The sequence below is a fragment of the Ixodes scapularis genome, unplaced genomic scaffold (assembly GCF_016920785.2).
Source record: "Ixodes scapularis isolate PalLabHiFi unplaced genomic scaffold, ASM1692078v2 PGA_scaffold43__4_contigs__length_2004386, whole genome shotgun sequence".
Lineage (NCBI taxonomy): Eukaryota > Metazoa > Arthropoda > Arachnida > Ixodida > Ixodidae > Ixodes > Ixodes scapularis.
This window is the reverse complement of record NW_024609872.1, coordinates 302,040-318,301: the sequence shown is the minus strand read 5'-3', so window position 1 is coordinate 318,301 and position 16,262 is coordinate 302,040. Positions and strand designations below refer to the sequence as shown.

Sequence of the window (16,262 nt, the reverse complement as noted above, 5' to 3'; positions counted from 1 at the left end):
AAGTGCAACACGTATCTTACGGAATACCTGGTGGACTAAATGAACTGATATTGTATATTGTCCACCGAGAAACTCATAAACGCAGGGAAGAGTTAGAACAGCATCAGTGGCTTCGTGAGCAACACGTTTCTGAAAGAACCTCAGCTTAAAGGGATGCTACAACGAAATTTCTTCGGAAGGAAAAAAACTTCCGGAAGCATGTGTCTGCTAAAATCTCCCGCAGCGGCTCGAAGCCTTCGTTAGTTTTAGGTACCTATAATGCTGTATTGCCATGGAATAATAAAAGTCTGGTCGCTGATTCGCCGTGAAGGTGAACTTCACTCCAGTCCTGTTTGTGTGAGTCCACCGCTTCATATTACGCGGACACCGACCGTTATAATACTCGTCCTCTTGAGTGTATCTTGAGTATATCTGCTCACAAATATCTAATAGATTTTAGTCAAAGAACAAAGGAACTTGAAGTGCGTGCATATTTTCATACTTCCGGACGATGGTGTTTTCCGTTTTTACACGACGTTTTCGCTGTTTCCATGAGAACACATGTAAAATGCATAAAGCAAGTCTACCATAAGAGGGGTTCCGTGTTTTCGGAGTTTATTTTTCGTCAATGTCGGATTGTGTTTTTTTTAGTTTATTTGTTTGCCGAAAAATTAGGAGTTTATTGTAGTTTATTTTTGTTTGATTCCCAATTCTTCGAAATTCGGAGTTTAATTTCGCAGACTTCCTTTCTAAAAATAAGTAAATAATATCCACGCGTAAACGTATGCTAGACAAAAAAAAAAAAAAAAAAAAAGAAAAAGAAAAAAGAACGCGATTGTAATAATTAATATTTTTTTTCGGATGTTTTTGGTGATAGTGCCATTACTACGGGCAATACTAATTTGCCCTACGACAAAGGTTGCACACAAGTGTTGTTTCGATAAATATCGATACCTTAAGATCAATAAACTCCTGGAGGGACGCGCTGGGAAGTTTGTATTCATTCCATATTATTCCACCAACCTACCGCGCAGCCGCGCGACGTAGACTGGTAAAGGATGAAATACAGAAGTTTCAACTGTCCCTCGTCCCCACTTTATGCAATCTCCATGGTCCATAACTTTCACTGTTACAAAAACACGACCTCTCCTTTCACTAAACCACAAATAGTATGACCCAAACTGGAAATATAAACGGCGAATTTTGTCGTGACCCGAAAGTACAATGACCTGTTGTCCTGAGCGAAATTTGAAAGAAAAGTGTGGTGGCATTTTCCCGGGACGGTTAACTCTACGTGCTGGTCAAACCGTTAATTGGAAAACACTTTTTTTTTGTATTTTTCATCGGATACATCCGAATTGACCAAAATTTTAACGTCGGGTGTTTTTCGGAGTTTTTCGGATTTATCCGAAAACACGGAACCCTAACCATAAGTTATGTCTTCATGAGAAGAAGAAAATTAGGGCCGAAAAAGAGAGAAAAGGAGGTTGGGGGAATGTAAGAGAGAAACAAAAAGAAAGAGAGAGGGAGAAAAGAGGTGTTGATAACACCTGTCAGCAATCCCGTGTGAGTTACCCAAATAGAACACAAAACATTGGGGGTGCGTGTAATGTGTTGGACGCTTTGGTTGTACTATTTTGTCGTTTAAAAAAAAGATCACCAACTGACATTGCCAAAATTAGTTCCTATCTAAATATTTTTCTTTTTAAATAGTTGACTATCGGACTGGTCGCGCACGTGACCACGAACGTAGTGAAAACATTAATTTCCATTTTATGTTGCGCGTCTATACTCAACGTCACATATTTATGCTACAATAGTGAGTTTTAGTATTGCGTGTACGAGCAAACGCAAGCCTCGTGCGTTTGCGTTAGTGTTGCGTTCTCTACGCTGCGGATGCGCGAAGTCGCCGTGCGCCAATCCAAGGCCTGACTTTGGGCTCCGCGCACGCGCAGTGGGGAACACGCAACACCAACGCGAACGCACAGGGCTTGCTTTCGCTGGTTTACGCAATGCAAAAACTCACTATTGTCAAAGCTAGCGTAGCTTCCACCGTGCAGCCTTCCCGCACTGCTGCGAGAGCGTGTGACTTTGCTTTTTGCTCTTTATTTGCATGCGCTCGTGCAAATAGCTTTGACAGAGTTGGAACACTCTGAAAGCTTAGCTAGCTTTGGCAACGTAGAACAAAATAGTTGACGCCGAATATTTACGGAGAGAAGTTTGGGTATCGCCGCCAGGTGGAGTTTTTTTCAACAACCCAGAGTGAGGGTACTTCAACTTTCTCTGCCGGAGCAAGCACGTGCAATGCCAAGTTTCTGTGCACTATGAAAAGGAAAACATAACCGCGTGGCAAGCACGTGCACTACCCAGAGTGAGGTGGAGTGAGGAAAACATAAGCGCCCCTATACTTGGTCTCACCTTAGCATGGACTATTGTTATAGCATGCTAAACGCGCGAGCTAGTTCCTTTGGATGAAGCTTCGACGGCTGGACGAGCGCCCGTGCAGCAAGTGCTGCAGTGAAGGCCAGCCGCTCGCGCTTGCAGAGCCTTCGCAGTTAGTCCATGCTAAGGTGAGACGAAGTATAGGGCCAGCTTCTCACCACAAAAGACAATAGACCGATCTCACTAAGCGTTCCACGCATGCGTGACGCCGCCATAACTTTAGCTCACAAAAAGCAGGCGGCAGTGCGTGAGATGCCTCGAGTCGTCTCGTCACGCGCAAAGCTCCAGCGGAGTTCTCCCGCGTGCAGAAATACTAAAGTTCCCTCCATGCATTGCGGCAGCGGCGGCTTAACGAAACTGGCTCGTGAGATCGGTCTATTGCAAGCATAGCGTCGCGACTGCTGTCCATGTATAAGCACTTGAAGCGTGCGCGCAGCTTTGGCGAGCTTGCATTTGCACGGACTCGTGCGCACGAGCAGAGACGGATGCGGCACCTGCCTGTGGTTCTTACTTTTTTTTTTTTCTGATTTTGATGTCGCGTTTTGTTATTACGAATGCCACGAAGAGACTGTGTTATACATCCCTAATCTAACTGCATGAGAAAAAAAAAATCAAGTTGCCCTCGAAGTTTGGTAAATGGACCATAAAGTGAATTTGAGCAGGGAAAAAAGATTTTATATTTGCATTTTACGAACCGCATATCGATTAGTGGGCCAAAATAAAACTAGTACCCTGGAGTAGAAAGTCAAACGCTTGCTTTTCGGTACGAAATTTTAAAACTATAGCGTATTATTTACTAACTCCTTTCCTTCGAAAGCTCTCCACCATTTCACTGTGACGCATTCGCTGCGGCCAGGCGCGTTAGCCGAACCCAGCTCACGCATTGGACACGAGAACTGCGTCATTCGGACGTATGCTCTCGTTAACAATCAATCCGTCGACGAATATTTGAATTCGCGATCGAGGCCAATGAATGCTTATCATGGCTTATCATCACTTGGAAATGACAAGTTCCACGGTACGCTTGAAAAGCACGGTGGAAACTTAGAGTCATCGGTTCCGGTGAAATACCACGGCACGACCATGTGACTTCTCGTTTCGCTTTTGAGCTGAGGAGGAAAGCTAAAGAAAGAGAAGTTGAAAAATCAGTTCATAGTTACTTTAATATTTAGAGCTTAATTACGCGAACAGAAACCATTCATACTTTCGTAATGCCGACCTCAAAACATTAATGAAAATATCGGGGGGTATTCATAGTGCCACGGATAACGGCGAGTGATTCAGAATATGCAGCGTGCTTCGGGCTCCTCCCATCATCGGGGCAACAAGGTTTTTTCCCGCTATAACTACGCTAACCAAAACCGTTCCACTAGAAAAGGGGTGAGGTATCTGCAGATTACAAAACTATTCCGGTTTCTGCCAGGTTGCACAGTTGTTTGTAAAGAAAACGGGTCCTTATCACATTTTTGTTCCAAGCGACGCTCTACACGGAAGCTTGGAACACAGTCCTAAAACACAATCTGCGTCGCTATTCCCAAACTAGGTTACAACATCCTTCTTTTTTATTTTTCTCGTAAATGCAGTATGTGGCGGCCGTGAGGACCCACCAGTGTCTTAACTACTCTAATATACCGAGAGATATCTCAACTAAAGTCGATAGCAAATAGTATGAAAATAAGCAGCGGGTTAACTTTCGGTCTGCCCTAAAAGAAAGTTGAAACAACTATAGTTTTAGATTTTGTGACACTTGAAACTTGTGTCCAAGGAATTGGGGCGATGAGCCAAACACGCCTGTCCTTCTCAATCCTTTGGTGAAAGAGCCAGTTGTATCAGAACTTTCTTCTGTCCAATAAACGCAGGTGAATCATACAATTTATATATGAACATATAAGAACCATATAATAACTATATGAAAACTATATAACATGTATAAGAACGTATAAGCAACTTCTAAGAAACTTCTTACAAGTTTCTCATATGGATCTCATACGTTCTTATACATCTTGTATCATTTATATGTGTTTATTGTACTCAGAAATTTCTCACACAAAAGAGATTTTTCATTAGGATCAGCAATGTCGGCTTATCTCCCGCCCTGGTAAAATACCACCGATTTTGCCGAGGTCACCCTTGGCCCGGGCCCTGCGATTACTGGAAGTGGGCGCTTCCAGTAATGCCGAAACCAGCTTTCAGAAATTTCGGCGCTTCTGAAACATAAAAAAAAAAAAAAAATTCCAATTATGCCAAAAATAGGGATGGGCTATCTTTCGGGTGTGTTGCATCTCAAGAAGAATTTGCGGCAGAATTTTCATTTTTTTTTTGAAAAGAGAGGGGGGGGGGGGGAGGTCAGCTTAAGTTCCATGCGCCCCTTTGTCGTGCTCACCCTGCCCGTGACTACGGAACAAGTAAAGATGCAAACGTTTTCAGAACCACTCACGGAATAAGAACGTCATGGAGGAGTCAACCCGCCTCCGTCGCCGGCTTCGCATACATTCGAGAACGCCTCGGCGTTTTGTGAACCTTGAGCCTGTACGCGCAGCCAAATCACGGAGAAAGGCTACAGGCGCCTACTGGAGGCCGGCTGTTCGAAAGAGACGCCTTGCCGCCCTCACCTTTTCAATGGCTAGAAGAAATTGAGCGAACATCTCCGTGTCTAGCAGTGTTGCGGAGTTGCCACTCCGGAGTTGAAATGATTCCGGAATCATTCCGCATTTTCGCGACCCCGGAATGGAATGGGAATGGAATGGCGGCAACGTTGAGGGGAATGGAACGGGAATGGAATTAGATGCCTTTTGCCCGGAATGGAATTGGAATGGAATGGGCCGGTCATTTATTTTATTTCATTTCTCTTTTTTTTTTTTTTGGGGGGGGGGGGGGGGGGGTTACGGTTAGCTATGCCGAACCAGTCAGTGAGTCTGTTGCTCCGAAATAAAATGAGTGGGAAACTGCTAGCCTGCGTGGAGTCATATAACAGACTTATACGCAAAAAAAAAAGAAAAAAAAAAGAAAATGCAATGCAAAAACCAAGCGTCAGAGCAAAGACCAGAGGGGGGAAGGGGGGGGGGGGGGGTGGCGGTGGCGCCTATCACGGACGCGCAGGTGACGGGCTTCACTCGTGTTACACGAGATCGAAACAAGAAACAAAGCACCAAGCAAAAGAAACGAAGGGAGCAGCGGCAATGAAAGAAACCGCCATGCACGGCTCCTCATCGTCCTTCCTGTCTTTTTTTTTTCTTTTTTTTTTTTGCGCGGCGGCATGGAGGATGCACAGACTGAGGTCTGGAAAGGGGGGGGGGGGGGAGGGCGACTCATAACTTGCAGAGTTCTGATAACTCGTTGACTCGCACGCCGCCGAAAGATGATCAGTTATTGTTTTTTATAGTTCGAGGAGCCTTGCTTAGCAGGCGGCCAACCCTGCTGCCTTCCACGTTCATTCGCGCGCACTCCTTTGAAGCGCGAAGTCTGGGTTTGCTTTGGCATTAAAACGAGGCGAGATTCACTTCTCTCTTCTCCTCTTGCGCTTTGCTCAGACGCTTGTTTTTTTTATACTGCATTCAGTGCATCGTGATATGTAAGTCCGCCTTTTACTTGGTCTTTATTCCGATGCTTGTTTTCTGTGTTATATGTTTTACATTCAAGTGGGTTGGGGTTACAAGCAAGCTTGCGGATGCCCGCTCATTTCTATTTAGAAGACACCAAACAGTTCAAGTATACAAATGTAAGGAGGACGAGAGACACGCATTCAACCGCTGGGCTACCAACTACATTTAATGAAACGCTTCATCTTCATCGACAGGCCAGGATCATTCATACCTATAGCTTGCTTCACTTCTTTCTTTTTTTCCTCACTTTTAAACTAAGACATCTTCGTCGTCTGTCTACTTGTGGGCGGTACTTACACCTTGCAAGAACGTCCTCTCTTCTCTGGTTAGGGTCACAGATGGTGAACTAACATACATGTCCCATTTCTCTTGTATGTTTAAAGCTTCTAAAACCTCCCGTGCATACCGGTTTCGATGATGCCCCATGATGGTAACTTTGTCTAGGTTCGCCTTGCACTTGCAGTCACGGCAATGTAGGACTAAGTGACCTGCTGCCGTCAAGTTCTTCAAACAATTGGCATGTTCCCGAGTCATATCATTTATACACCGCCCGGTCTGGCCGATGTAACAGCGGCCGCATGTCAGGGGTATGTGGCATATAACCTCCTTGTCCCACTGGGCATAGACGGTCCTGTGATTGGTGCCACACCCCTTGCTGTTCCTGGTTTGTCCCTGATTGACCTTGCGGCACAACGAATAGGCCTTATTGAGCGCCGAACACAGCACTTGCACCTCGTACCGATTTGCCATCTTTTTTAACCTATGTGTAATACCATGATTATATGGGAAACCACACACAGTCTTCTTTTCTTTTGCTGTGTGGAAGGGTCGTTGCGACCGCAAGTCGTCTTGATGGCGCGGCCAATTCTTTCGCACACGGAGGCAATTACATGTCGTGGGTAGCCCGCGTCTTCGAGTCTGGATATTTGCAACTCAAAGCTTTTGGAGATCTGATGCTCACAAGATTTCTTCAGGCTAGAAAACAGGACAGCTACTGCCTGCTTAACAGTTTTTGAATGCTGCGACGAGAAGGGGAGAAACCCTTTGCCTGAACGGGCTTGGTATCTCCAGCAAACATGATCTGCTCTGAACTCCAAAACCAAATCAAGAAACTTGATGGTCTTCCTGACTGGAAGCTCATGCGTGAAAGTGAGCCCCATGCATGCCTGCTGAAAACTCCTCAGGATGTTTTTCAGGTACCCGTTGATATGATCGTCAACTTCTGTAGTGCTAAAAATGAGGAAATCATCTACATACCTAAATATCGCCGTGATTCTTGAATCTTTAATGCTTTCTTGGATGGCACGCCCGCACGCTCCGAGAAAAACTTCACACAGATGTGGGGCCACTTGGGATCCTACGCACACGCCGCTTCTCTGCACGTAGTGGCGATCTTGGTAGGCCACCACCGTGGCTGATAGGTAATAGCCCAAAAGTTCTAAGAAGGTACCCACTTGCATCCCTCCGCATTCTGGAATAACGTGAGGCCTTGGTCTTCTATGTTTGACCGAATAACTTGTAGTAGACGTGCATGCGGGATGGAGTAGTACATGTCTTGAAAGTCCATGGAAAACCCAGAAACGATTATGTTCCCCTTTTCTTTAAGAATAGAAATCACATTTTCAGAATTAGAAATCCGGAAAGGGTCTTGCATCGAAACAAGGTTGATCGTTTCGGAAAGAAATTTGGACACGCAAGCTTGCCACGTGTTCCTCTCCGAAATAATTGCCCGGAACGGACTTCCCTCTTTCTGCGTTTTGGCTGAGAAGAACACCGTTAACTTGTCATTCTTGGCTGCCTTGATCTTGGAGCACAAACCACCCTGATGGTTTTTGTCTAGTATCGTGAGAATGACTCTTTTTGTTACTTTTGCTCTATTGACATCAACCGGAACGAAATTCTTGTCCATGGCTTGAAGAACTTCTTCTCCAAAAGCCCCTGAGTCAAGAACTACAAAACCTCCTTCCTTATCGGAAAGGCAAAGTTTAAGGTCTTTGCCTTTCAGTTCTTGTATGGTTGGTCCGAAGCTCAGACGTGGGAGGGTTTGATGTTTAAGGTTTGCGAGAACCTGAATACCTTCATCAATGACCTGCGGGCGTCTTTTTGTGCTGCTTTGGCAGCTATATTCCTTACAAGTGCTACTTGGTCAACGGCTTCAAGCTTAGGCGCAATGGCATATTTTGGTCCGTGCTCCAAAGCGAGTTTAGCCCGCGCAGTTAGATCAAAATCCCCAATCAAATGCGGTGGAGACATTTTTGGATTCGCTTGGTTTTGGCGATGTAAGGACAGATGACGACGCCATATCGGAAGAAAACGAGAAACCCATAGGTAGTTTGTGGTGTCGTTGGTCGTCCTCTGGTAATAGGAAAAGGCAGAGTGATTTGGGCATTTGACACGTAAAAAGTCAGTAAGAAGACGCACCTGCCGCCATTTTTCAGAGCTGAGTATCTTCGAAACCCGCTGGGCGTGTCCCTGCGATGGCTTAATCGCTACGAAGTTAGTTCACCATCTGTGACCTTAGCTTTAGAAGAGAGGACGTTCTTGCGAGGTGGAAGTACCGCCCACAAGTAGACAGACGAGGAGGATGCCTTAGTTTAAAAATGAGGAAAAAAAGAAAGAAGTGAAGCAAGCTAGGTATGAATGATCCTGGCCTGTCGATGAAGATAAAGCGTTTCCTTAAGGCAGTGTCTATTCTGCCGGCAGCCGGCAGAATAACAGGGGGGAAAAAGTGCCGGCAGTAGACGCCTATACACGCCTATTCTAAGCTGTGGATTAGCTCAGTGGGTAAGATGTGCGCCTCAGACACAGCAGGATCTTAAAAAAAAAAAAAAAAAAATTCCCCCGAGGGACTTTTTTTTTTTCTTCGGAATTTTGTTGTTTGTTGAGGTATTAGGCGATATCTACGACATCTCTCTTTTAGAATTAACACTGAAAAAAGAACACAAAAAAAAAACAAAAAAAAACATGAATGTTGTTGACGAAACACTTCCTTTTTGGGGGTGAATGGAGGACAGCGGGGCTTGGGCCGGCCGGTGGTACTGGTGGGCTAAATAGGTCAATATATTTCTAATGAGCAGCCGCAGACTGTCGCCGCTAAAGGAGGGGGGGGGCTATGTTAACGAGCTCCCCACTGATACACGCGACGTCCGAAACTGCCGGCATTTTTTCCCCCGGGCTATTGTGCCGGCTGCCGACACAATAGTCTCACCCAAAATACAAATTTAATTATTTTACCGGCAGGTGTCACGTGACTTCAGGCAGCCAATGGGAGGTGACTGCCAGTAGAATTTCGGAAAAATTATACTGCCTTTCATTAAATGTAGTTGGTAGTGCAGCGGTTGAATGCGTGTCTCTCGTCCTCCTTACATTTGTATGTTTGAATTGTTCAGCGGGTGTCTTCTAAATATGTGCAACCAACGTGCTCAACTCTTTCCCGCTCATTTCCTTTGACTTTAGTCTCTGCTTACCTTGTTTAACCTTGCGATGGACCGCTGTGGACGCTTCGAGTCACCCAGGCAATCCAGCACCGTGAGCGTAGTAAGATCAGTGCTTTTTTGAGGGATTTTTTTTTAGCAATTATTTATGCGTTTGATAATGTCAGCTTTATGCTGCTTATGCCGGAAACACAATGTAGCTCTCAAGTGCAAATTGGGTAATGGAATGGAACGATTAAAGGGTACTCCACCGTTTTTTTCATTGTCTCCGATTTGCTTGAAATTTTGCTAAACTAACCAACAAACATTGCTAAAATGGTATCCCAAATATTAGGTCAAAATGTTGTTTCTTCGCGAAGTTATTGAATTTACAGTTTTGGTCTTCACCATGTTTTTCAAACTAAAAGTCTCTACTGGCAACAACAACAAAATGACGTCAGTGGAAGTGCGGGGGTTCATTCTTTGGGCTGTAGATTTTGTTTTAAACTGATTCGAAGCAGTTTCTTGGTGTCAAACGAGTGCTTTGGAAGCTCGCTCTCGTATCCGCGTACCAGCACGGAACAAATGATTGGCATATTCTATTTTTAGACTACTTGCTCGACTGGCAAGCCTGTCTGCCACTGACGTCACGGCACTGAAAAGTGCGCGAATATTTGAATATTGGTTTTTGTACCATTTTCATTTGCCGATTTCACAATACCTATTATGAATTTCGCGATGCTAAATAGCATACCGGAAAGGCTAAAGGCCGGGAGTCAGAAAATATAGTTAGTTGAGGTAGCTCAAAAAATCGGTGGAGTACCCCTTTAAGCCATTCCAGGAGTGGGAATGGGCCCAGTGTCCCCATTCCTAGGAGTTGAAAGGAATTGAATTATCGAAAACTCCAATTCCCGGAATGGAATCGGAATGGAATGGGGGTGCCCATTCCGCAACACTGGTGTCTAGGTCCTAATGAAATACGACCGAAGATAGAGGGGGGATAAATTTACAACGAGGCCTGGCAGTGTAGGTCGAGTGACCCCAACCGTCGTGAAGGTAATTACATTCGGGTCAGGCTTCACTGAGCGAGTTAGTTGGGCGCACGAACAAAAAGAATAGGAAGGTCAAGCCGATGACGACGTTCTGAGGTTCTGACGATTTGCATCCGATCGATGCAAATCGGAGCCATACGCTAAAACGCACGCAACCCTCAACACGAGAATGACGCAGCAAACGAGAGAAACGCACAAAACATTTATCGGGTTGCACTCGCTTTCCGAGTTCTTTTTGGTAATTTCCCGGATATGAGAGCGATTACCAAAAGTTGCCCAATACCCGAATCGATAGCCCATAACGAATTTTAATCATAAATACTACATTGTCCGGTCTACGCCCAACACCCCGCTTGCAAAGCTTACAAACAAGCTCGCGTTCGCTCACACCGGGTGTAGGCACTTGCGTGAGTCCATGCTTTTCGCATGCGCAGTGCCGACCGCAGCGCCACCGCAGTGGTCCGACGTCAGAGAGTTGAGTTGACCTATAAGTCGCACCGCTGTAAAAGTCCCACAAACGGCCATTAAACAAAAGTTTTTACGTTGAATTCGCACTTTTGTATGTTTCGAATTTATCTATTTGTACTGTCGGTGCGGCGAAATTGCGTTGGCTAAAGGGGTGTCCAAACAGGACACTACAAAACGCACGACTCCGGCAAATCGTCAAAATTGAAGCGGACGCGCCCGCTTTAATTTTCACGATTTGTCGGAGTCGTGCGTTTTGTAGTGTCCTGTTTGGACACCCCTTAACACGCATATGAGGGTTGTGATACAATATGTGCCTAAGCGGAAGCAAGTTTCAGTAACCTCGCCAACGAATCGAATGAGACATATAATCCCCGCGACAAATTTGCGCAGCAAAAATGCATACTTATAAAGACAAAAAAAAAAAAAAAACGCATGTAAGTAACACTATTGTATAAACTGCACCAAAGAAAATTTTGTAAACGCGGCATTGCACTCAAAATATATAGTTTTAAGTTTTTGTAGCTGTCTATTGGACTTCATCATATCGTAACAAATTAAAAAAAGAAAATATAACAGACAATTGAGGAGACCGCAATCTTCGTCGGTGATGCAATCAGCGAGATCGTCATTCTCTTTCGAAACACGACAGGCAGAAGGTCAGTTCTATTGTCCTTTAACGCATGGAAGCACACGGTATGCATTGAATTTCATGCCGACCAGCAATCTCTACTCGATCTAATGAGATTTCCCCAGGAGCATGTTCTCAGAAACAAGACGACATTTTCCGCGAATGCATTAATAAACTTTCACTCCTCGCCTCGACCAATAAATTCATCGGCGGGCCACAAACATACGTTTCCGCAGTCTCTTCTTCACCAACCAATGCGGAAACGGAGAGTGGACTTCTTCCCTGACGGCTTCGTAAAACGCTTCCATCGTTGGAACTAGTGTGCTTTCAGTTACCTTGTTACTATGTTGAAAAATTAGCAAAGGCTATTAAAGTGCGAATTATAAAAAAGATAATTCTGCTTTTTATTACTTATTAAAGTATTTACTATAATTCAATCACAAGTGATGCTTATGAAAACGTTATTGTATTATTAAGCCATCGTATAAATAGGGGCCTAATACCTCAAGTTGAAGCAAACATTAATTTTGGAATACTCGTGATCGACACGTTTTTCGGCATTAGTGGACATTAAGAGGGCACAACTTTTTGATAATATTTTCGAGAGTACAATTTCGTTTTCTAACAAACAAAACAAAAAATTAACACCCACTGAAACCTTGAACTACATTCTTGGATTCCCCTGTGCACTGTCGCATACAATTTAAAATTTTCTTATCGTCTCTTATGCTTTCTAAAGCAAACCGTCAATCTAGTAATTTCCTTCATGTTTGATCAATGTTATATGTATTTTTTAATATATTTGTTTATTCTTCAGTCTCTGCCTTCCGTAACTCGAAGCGGAAACAACAACTTAAAGTGAGTAAGATAGTCAAAACAGAAATAACAAAACACTCGAGATTTTTGGCGCGAGGTTCTCAGTTATATTTTTTTCTGCAATTTAATTATGAGAAAGCGATTCGCCGCTATCACATAAAGCTTCTAAAATATTTTTTTTTTTGAACAGTAGGTAGGATTGGTGACCGTCGAACACTCACTTGCAGCGTGCTTGATTATGGACATGCCTGTTCCTAGCTCGTATTAATATGTCTTTAAGCGTTCGCACACTACGTGGTAGAAGTTCTACTGCAGATTCAAATCTGCATTTTGTTCATTTATTTGTTTATTTATTTCTTAGAGCACTCTCAGAAACTTTGGACATTGAAGAGGAGAATAGGAAAGGACATTGCTACAGGTCTTGTAGGGACAAGATCTGGACACCAACGAGTTAGAGGCATGGGCGTCCGAAGAGGTGTGCGAAGGCGGGATGGAGGGGGGAACACCTGCACCCCCCCCCCCCCCCCCACACACACACACACACACACTCCCCGTCTTTGGGAATCTGGGTATATTGGTGACGAGATGTTTCGGTGGCGTACTCGTACGACGAAGCCAGCACAGCTAACACATCATTTAAAAGTCATTCTGCAGGCAGCGTCTGAGACATGTTTCTTTCTTGTCCTGTCACACAAAAACTGTCTGGTGACATGCACGAGACAATGTTTATAGAACAAAGATGTGCTTAGCAGATGCTCGATGCGCAGATGCTTCCGTCGCCATGCCTGCAGCGAGTACCGTTTCTTTTGTATCACGTGTGGGCAGCGGTACTGGAGCTTTATCGGTTGTGACGGATTGTCAGATATGAACGACAAGCCCGAGGGTATGTGCAACAAGCACTGCGGAAGCCTGAAGCAGGCGTGTTCATAAAACCAGCACCCTAAAAGTTGACAGACTCTTATTTCTGCCGATAAAACAATGTAATACGATCGAAGGTAAAATAGTCTAGTGCCCGTCTGGTCAACCGTGGTTGCTCTCGTCTAAAGAAAACATTGCATGCATACCCCCTTCCCCCCTCCCCCCTCTCCGCCCCCCGCCGTAAAATATTCTGCGAACGCCCATGGCTAGAGGTGCTTAGAGTGATAAATCTTAAATTCAAAAGTACCCCCCCCCCCCCCCTTCTTGCGGACCTGGTGGCCGCCATGCTCTACAGAAATGTGGCCAACGTTAAAAGGTTAGCTCAGTTGCGGAACTGCTCATAGACGCTGCTTGCACGAGCAGCGTCATGGGGCATCCCCCCTTCCTGACCACGGCTCGCCTCCCGCTGTTCGACGTGCCCGGCATCTGCTATAGTAACTGCGTACGTTTCGAAGCACAGCGTCTAGACGGCGCTCCACCGTACTCTATGGAAAGCACAGTTTGTAAATAAAGATCTAGATGGCGCTTGAAATGACGGGAGGCGGACTGAAGTGAATGGGGGGTACCCCCTTCGCCAGAGTTCCACACGGAGGTAATCTATTAACGTTGAATGTGATTACTCGTCACATGACCTCACAAAATCCGTGACCTCACGAGCAATATGGCAGCGCCCGAATTTTGCTAGCGCAAGTTGGTTCGGCACGCGGTAGTCGTAATGTGCAGCTGCTCTCCAACGATCTCGGAGTTCTTCCTGGTATCTGATGCAGGTGTGACGTGAAAATCTGAAGGAATTAGACTTTACACGCTTTATGCGTAAGATCGCTCTGGATATTATCAAGTGAGCCAGCATCAGTCGTATCGCCGTAGCGGTGCTCAGATTCGACAGATGTATTCGAGGATCACTAGAACTTTTAGCATGAGATTATCGCGTTCTCCTAGCTCTAATGTGAATCTCTCTTTCCTAACGTTACACTACGCTATCGCTCTCTCCTAACGGTATACTGTCTCATAGAAACCAGCCCTACACCATGTTCTGTGTATAAGAATGCACCATTGCGTCCAAAGGTGTCCGAAGCCTGTCGCGTTTTGGACAAGCTTGAAGAGAAGATAAGAGCAGGATCAGAAAACAGCTAGAGAGGTTAACCATAAGGCGGCTTGCTTCGGTTGGCGGGGTTGGTTATAAGGGGATGGGGACTAAACTCTTACAGTCAGGGCATGTCTTTCGAGCGCCCAGCCTCCAGCATGCGCTCGTTGGCTTCCGTCGTGCTATGGCCGCCCGTGCACACTCCAGGCTCACGATACCCCGAAGCGTTATCGAAGGCAGGAAGCTCACGCTGGAGGCGGAACAAATGAAGCTTCTTTCTGTCGTTACTGTCCTATCAGCGACTACAAGGTGGCTTCGCAAAATACCTTTTCACTTCCGGTAAGCCGCTTCCCGCCATGTTGATGGACAGCGTCCGCCACCTTCCCCACTAGTTTGCACGCAGGCGCTTAGTTATCGGCGTCGGTTTTGTCGCTGGTGAAAGGCACAAACATGCCCAGTAGCTCTGTCGACGATATAACTCGGTAGGTACGACCGGTGACGTATTTGGGCACCTTAAGACCATGCTTACTTCGCTCTCTCTTCTTTCGGAATAGCCCTGGCGACATGCGTGGGCCATTTTGGTTACGGACGGGTCGACGTCTTAATCACCGGCTCGTTTTCAGTGCTTGTAAAGACCGGTATGTAAGAAAACCGATTGGCAGCCAATGCTCCCTTATGTTCTTGACTACTCTGGCGGGCGCGAAAGATCTCGAGTGAACTTGGAAACACTGTCTCCGAGCATGGAAAGGCAGATAGAATGTTTATCAAGATGGCGTCTGACACGATTTAGAACCGAAAGTAGGTCATCTGAAACCGCCCTATAATCAAGTTGTTCCCAAGGACGCCGTGACTGACCCGTGTTGGAACCGGTGATGATGACCGTCTTTCCGGACATGTCCACCGATGACTTGCACTTTCCCACCGTGAGCTCGGCGTACAACCTGACCAGAAGCATGACGAGCACGACGAGCGACACCAGGCCGAGGATCACCCACAGCGGCACCAGGCGTCCGGCAAGGGACGATTCTCGGGTCGTCGGAGCCGTGCTCAAAGCCAGTCCCCTCACGAGTTGCTCCACGTCGGCCATTTTTCCTGTTTTCCGTCAGAACGAAATCACATTGTCAAAGATGAATGCCTCCGAACGCGCAGACGAACTCTGGTCGGGACAAAACAAAAGGGGGTAATGGATGCGTGTCGCAACGCTAAGCATAGCTCTCTCTCGCGTGGCATACTATATCACTCTACGAAGAGCCGGTGAGTCGGCTTTCCCGCACAACACTCAGAGAGCCAATCACCGCAACTTGCGGAGGCAGCGCAGCGAATGACAAGGCCGAAACATATGTTTAGACCAAAAAACGCAGTCTGAGTTGCGACATTAAGCAATGCAAGCGTGACGTTTTGCATTGCTCAATGTCACAACTCAGACTGCGTTTTTCGGTCTAAACATATGTTTCGGCATTGTCATCCGCTGAGCTGCCTCCGTAAGTTGCGGTGAGTGGCTCTCCGAGTTATGTGCGTGAAAGTAGACGCATAAACATTTTTTAGAGTGATATGTCGTGTTTCTTAAATATCTGCTGTCATCTAATCTAAACTCGTGTTCCGCGGCCTTTGGCAAGGTTGCGTGCTGACTGACGTACAATATATTGAGTTTTACAACGAATATATGAAAGAATTTCTTCCTACCAATATCTTAAAAAAAAAAAAAAAAAAAAAACTCAGTTCGGAGAAAAGAAGCTGCCAGCTACAGCAAGCGTCACGGCTTCAAAACAAGCATACAGATAGTTCATTAATTAACCAAAAAGTTTATTTTTGAATGAGTAAAAAATAAACGTATGATTTCATATGAAATCTTGCTGAGCG

The 16,262-nt window shown here is 45.5% G+C and overlaps 1 protein-coding gene across 1 annotated transcript in view; it reads right to left on the bottom strand.

Moving 5' to 3' along the window:
- LOC8042020 (retinol dehydrogenase 12-like) overlaps positions 1-15,489 on the bottom strand; it is a 52,346-nt gene extending 36,857 nt beyond the window's left edge. The window contains exon 1 of the mRNA XM_040213123.3: positions 15,258-15,489. Coding sequence (XP_040069057.1) covers positions 15,258-15,489 — 232 coding nt within the window. The remainder of the gene's footprint in view (positions 1-15,257) is intronic.
- Between the last annotated feature and the right edge of the window lie 773 nt (positions 15,490-16,262).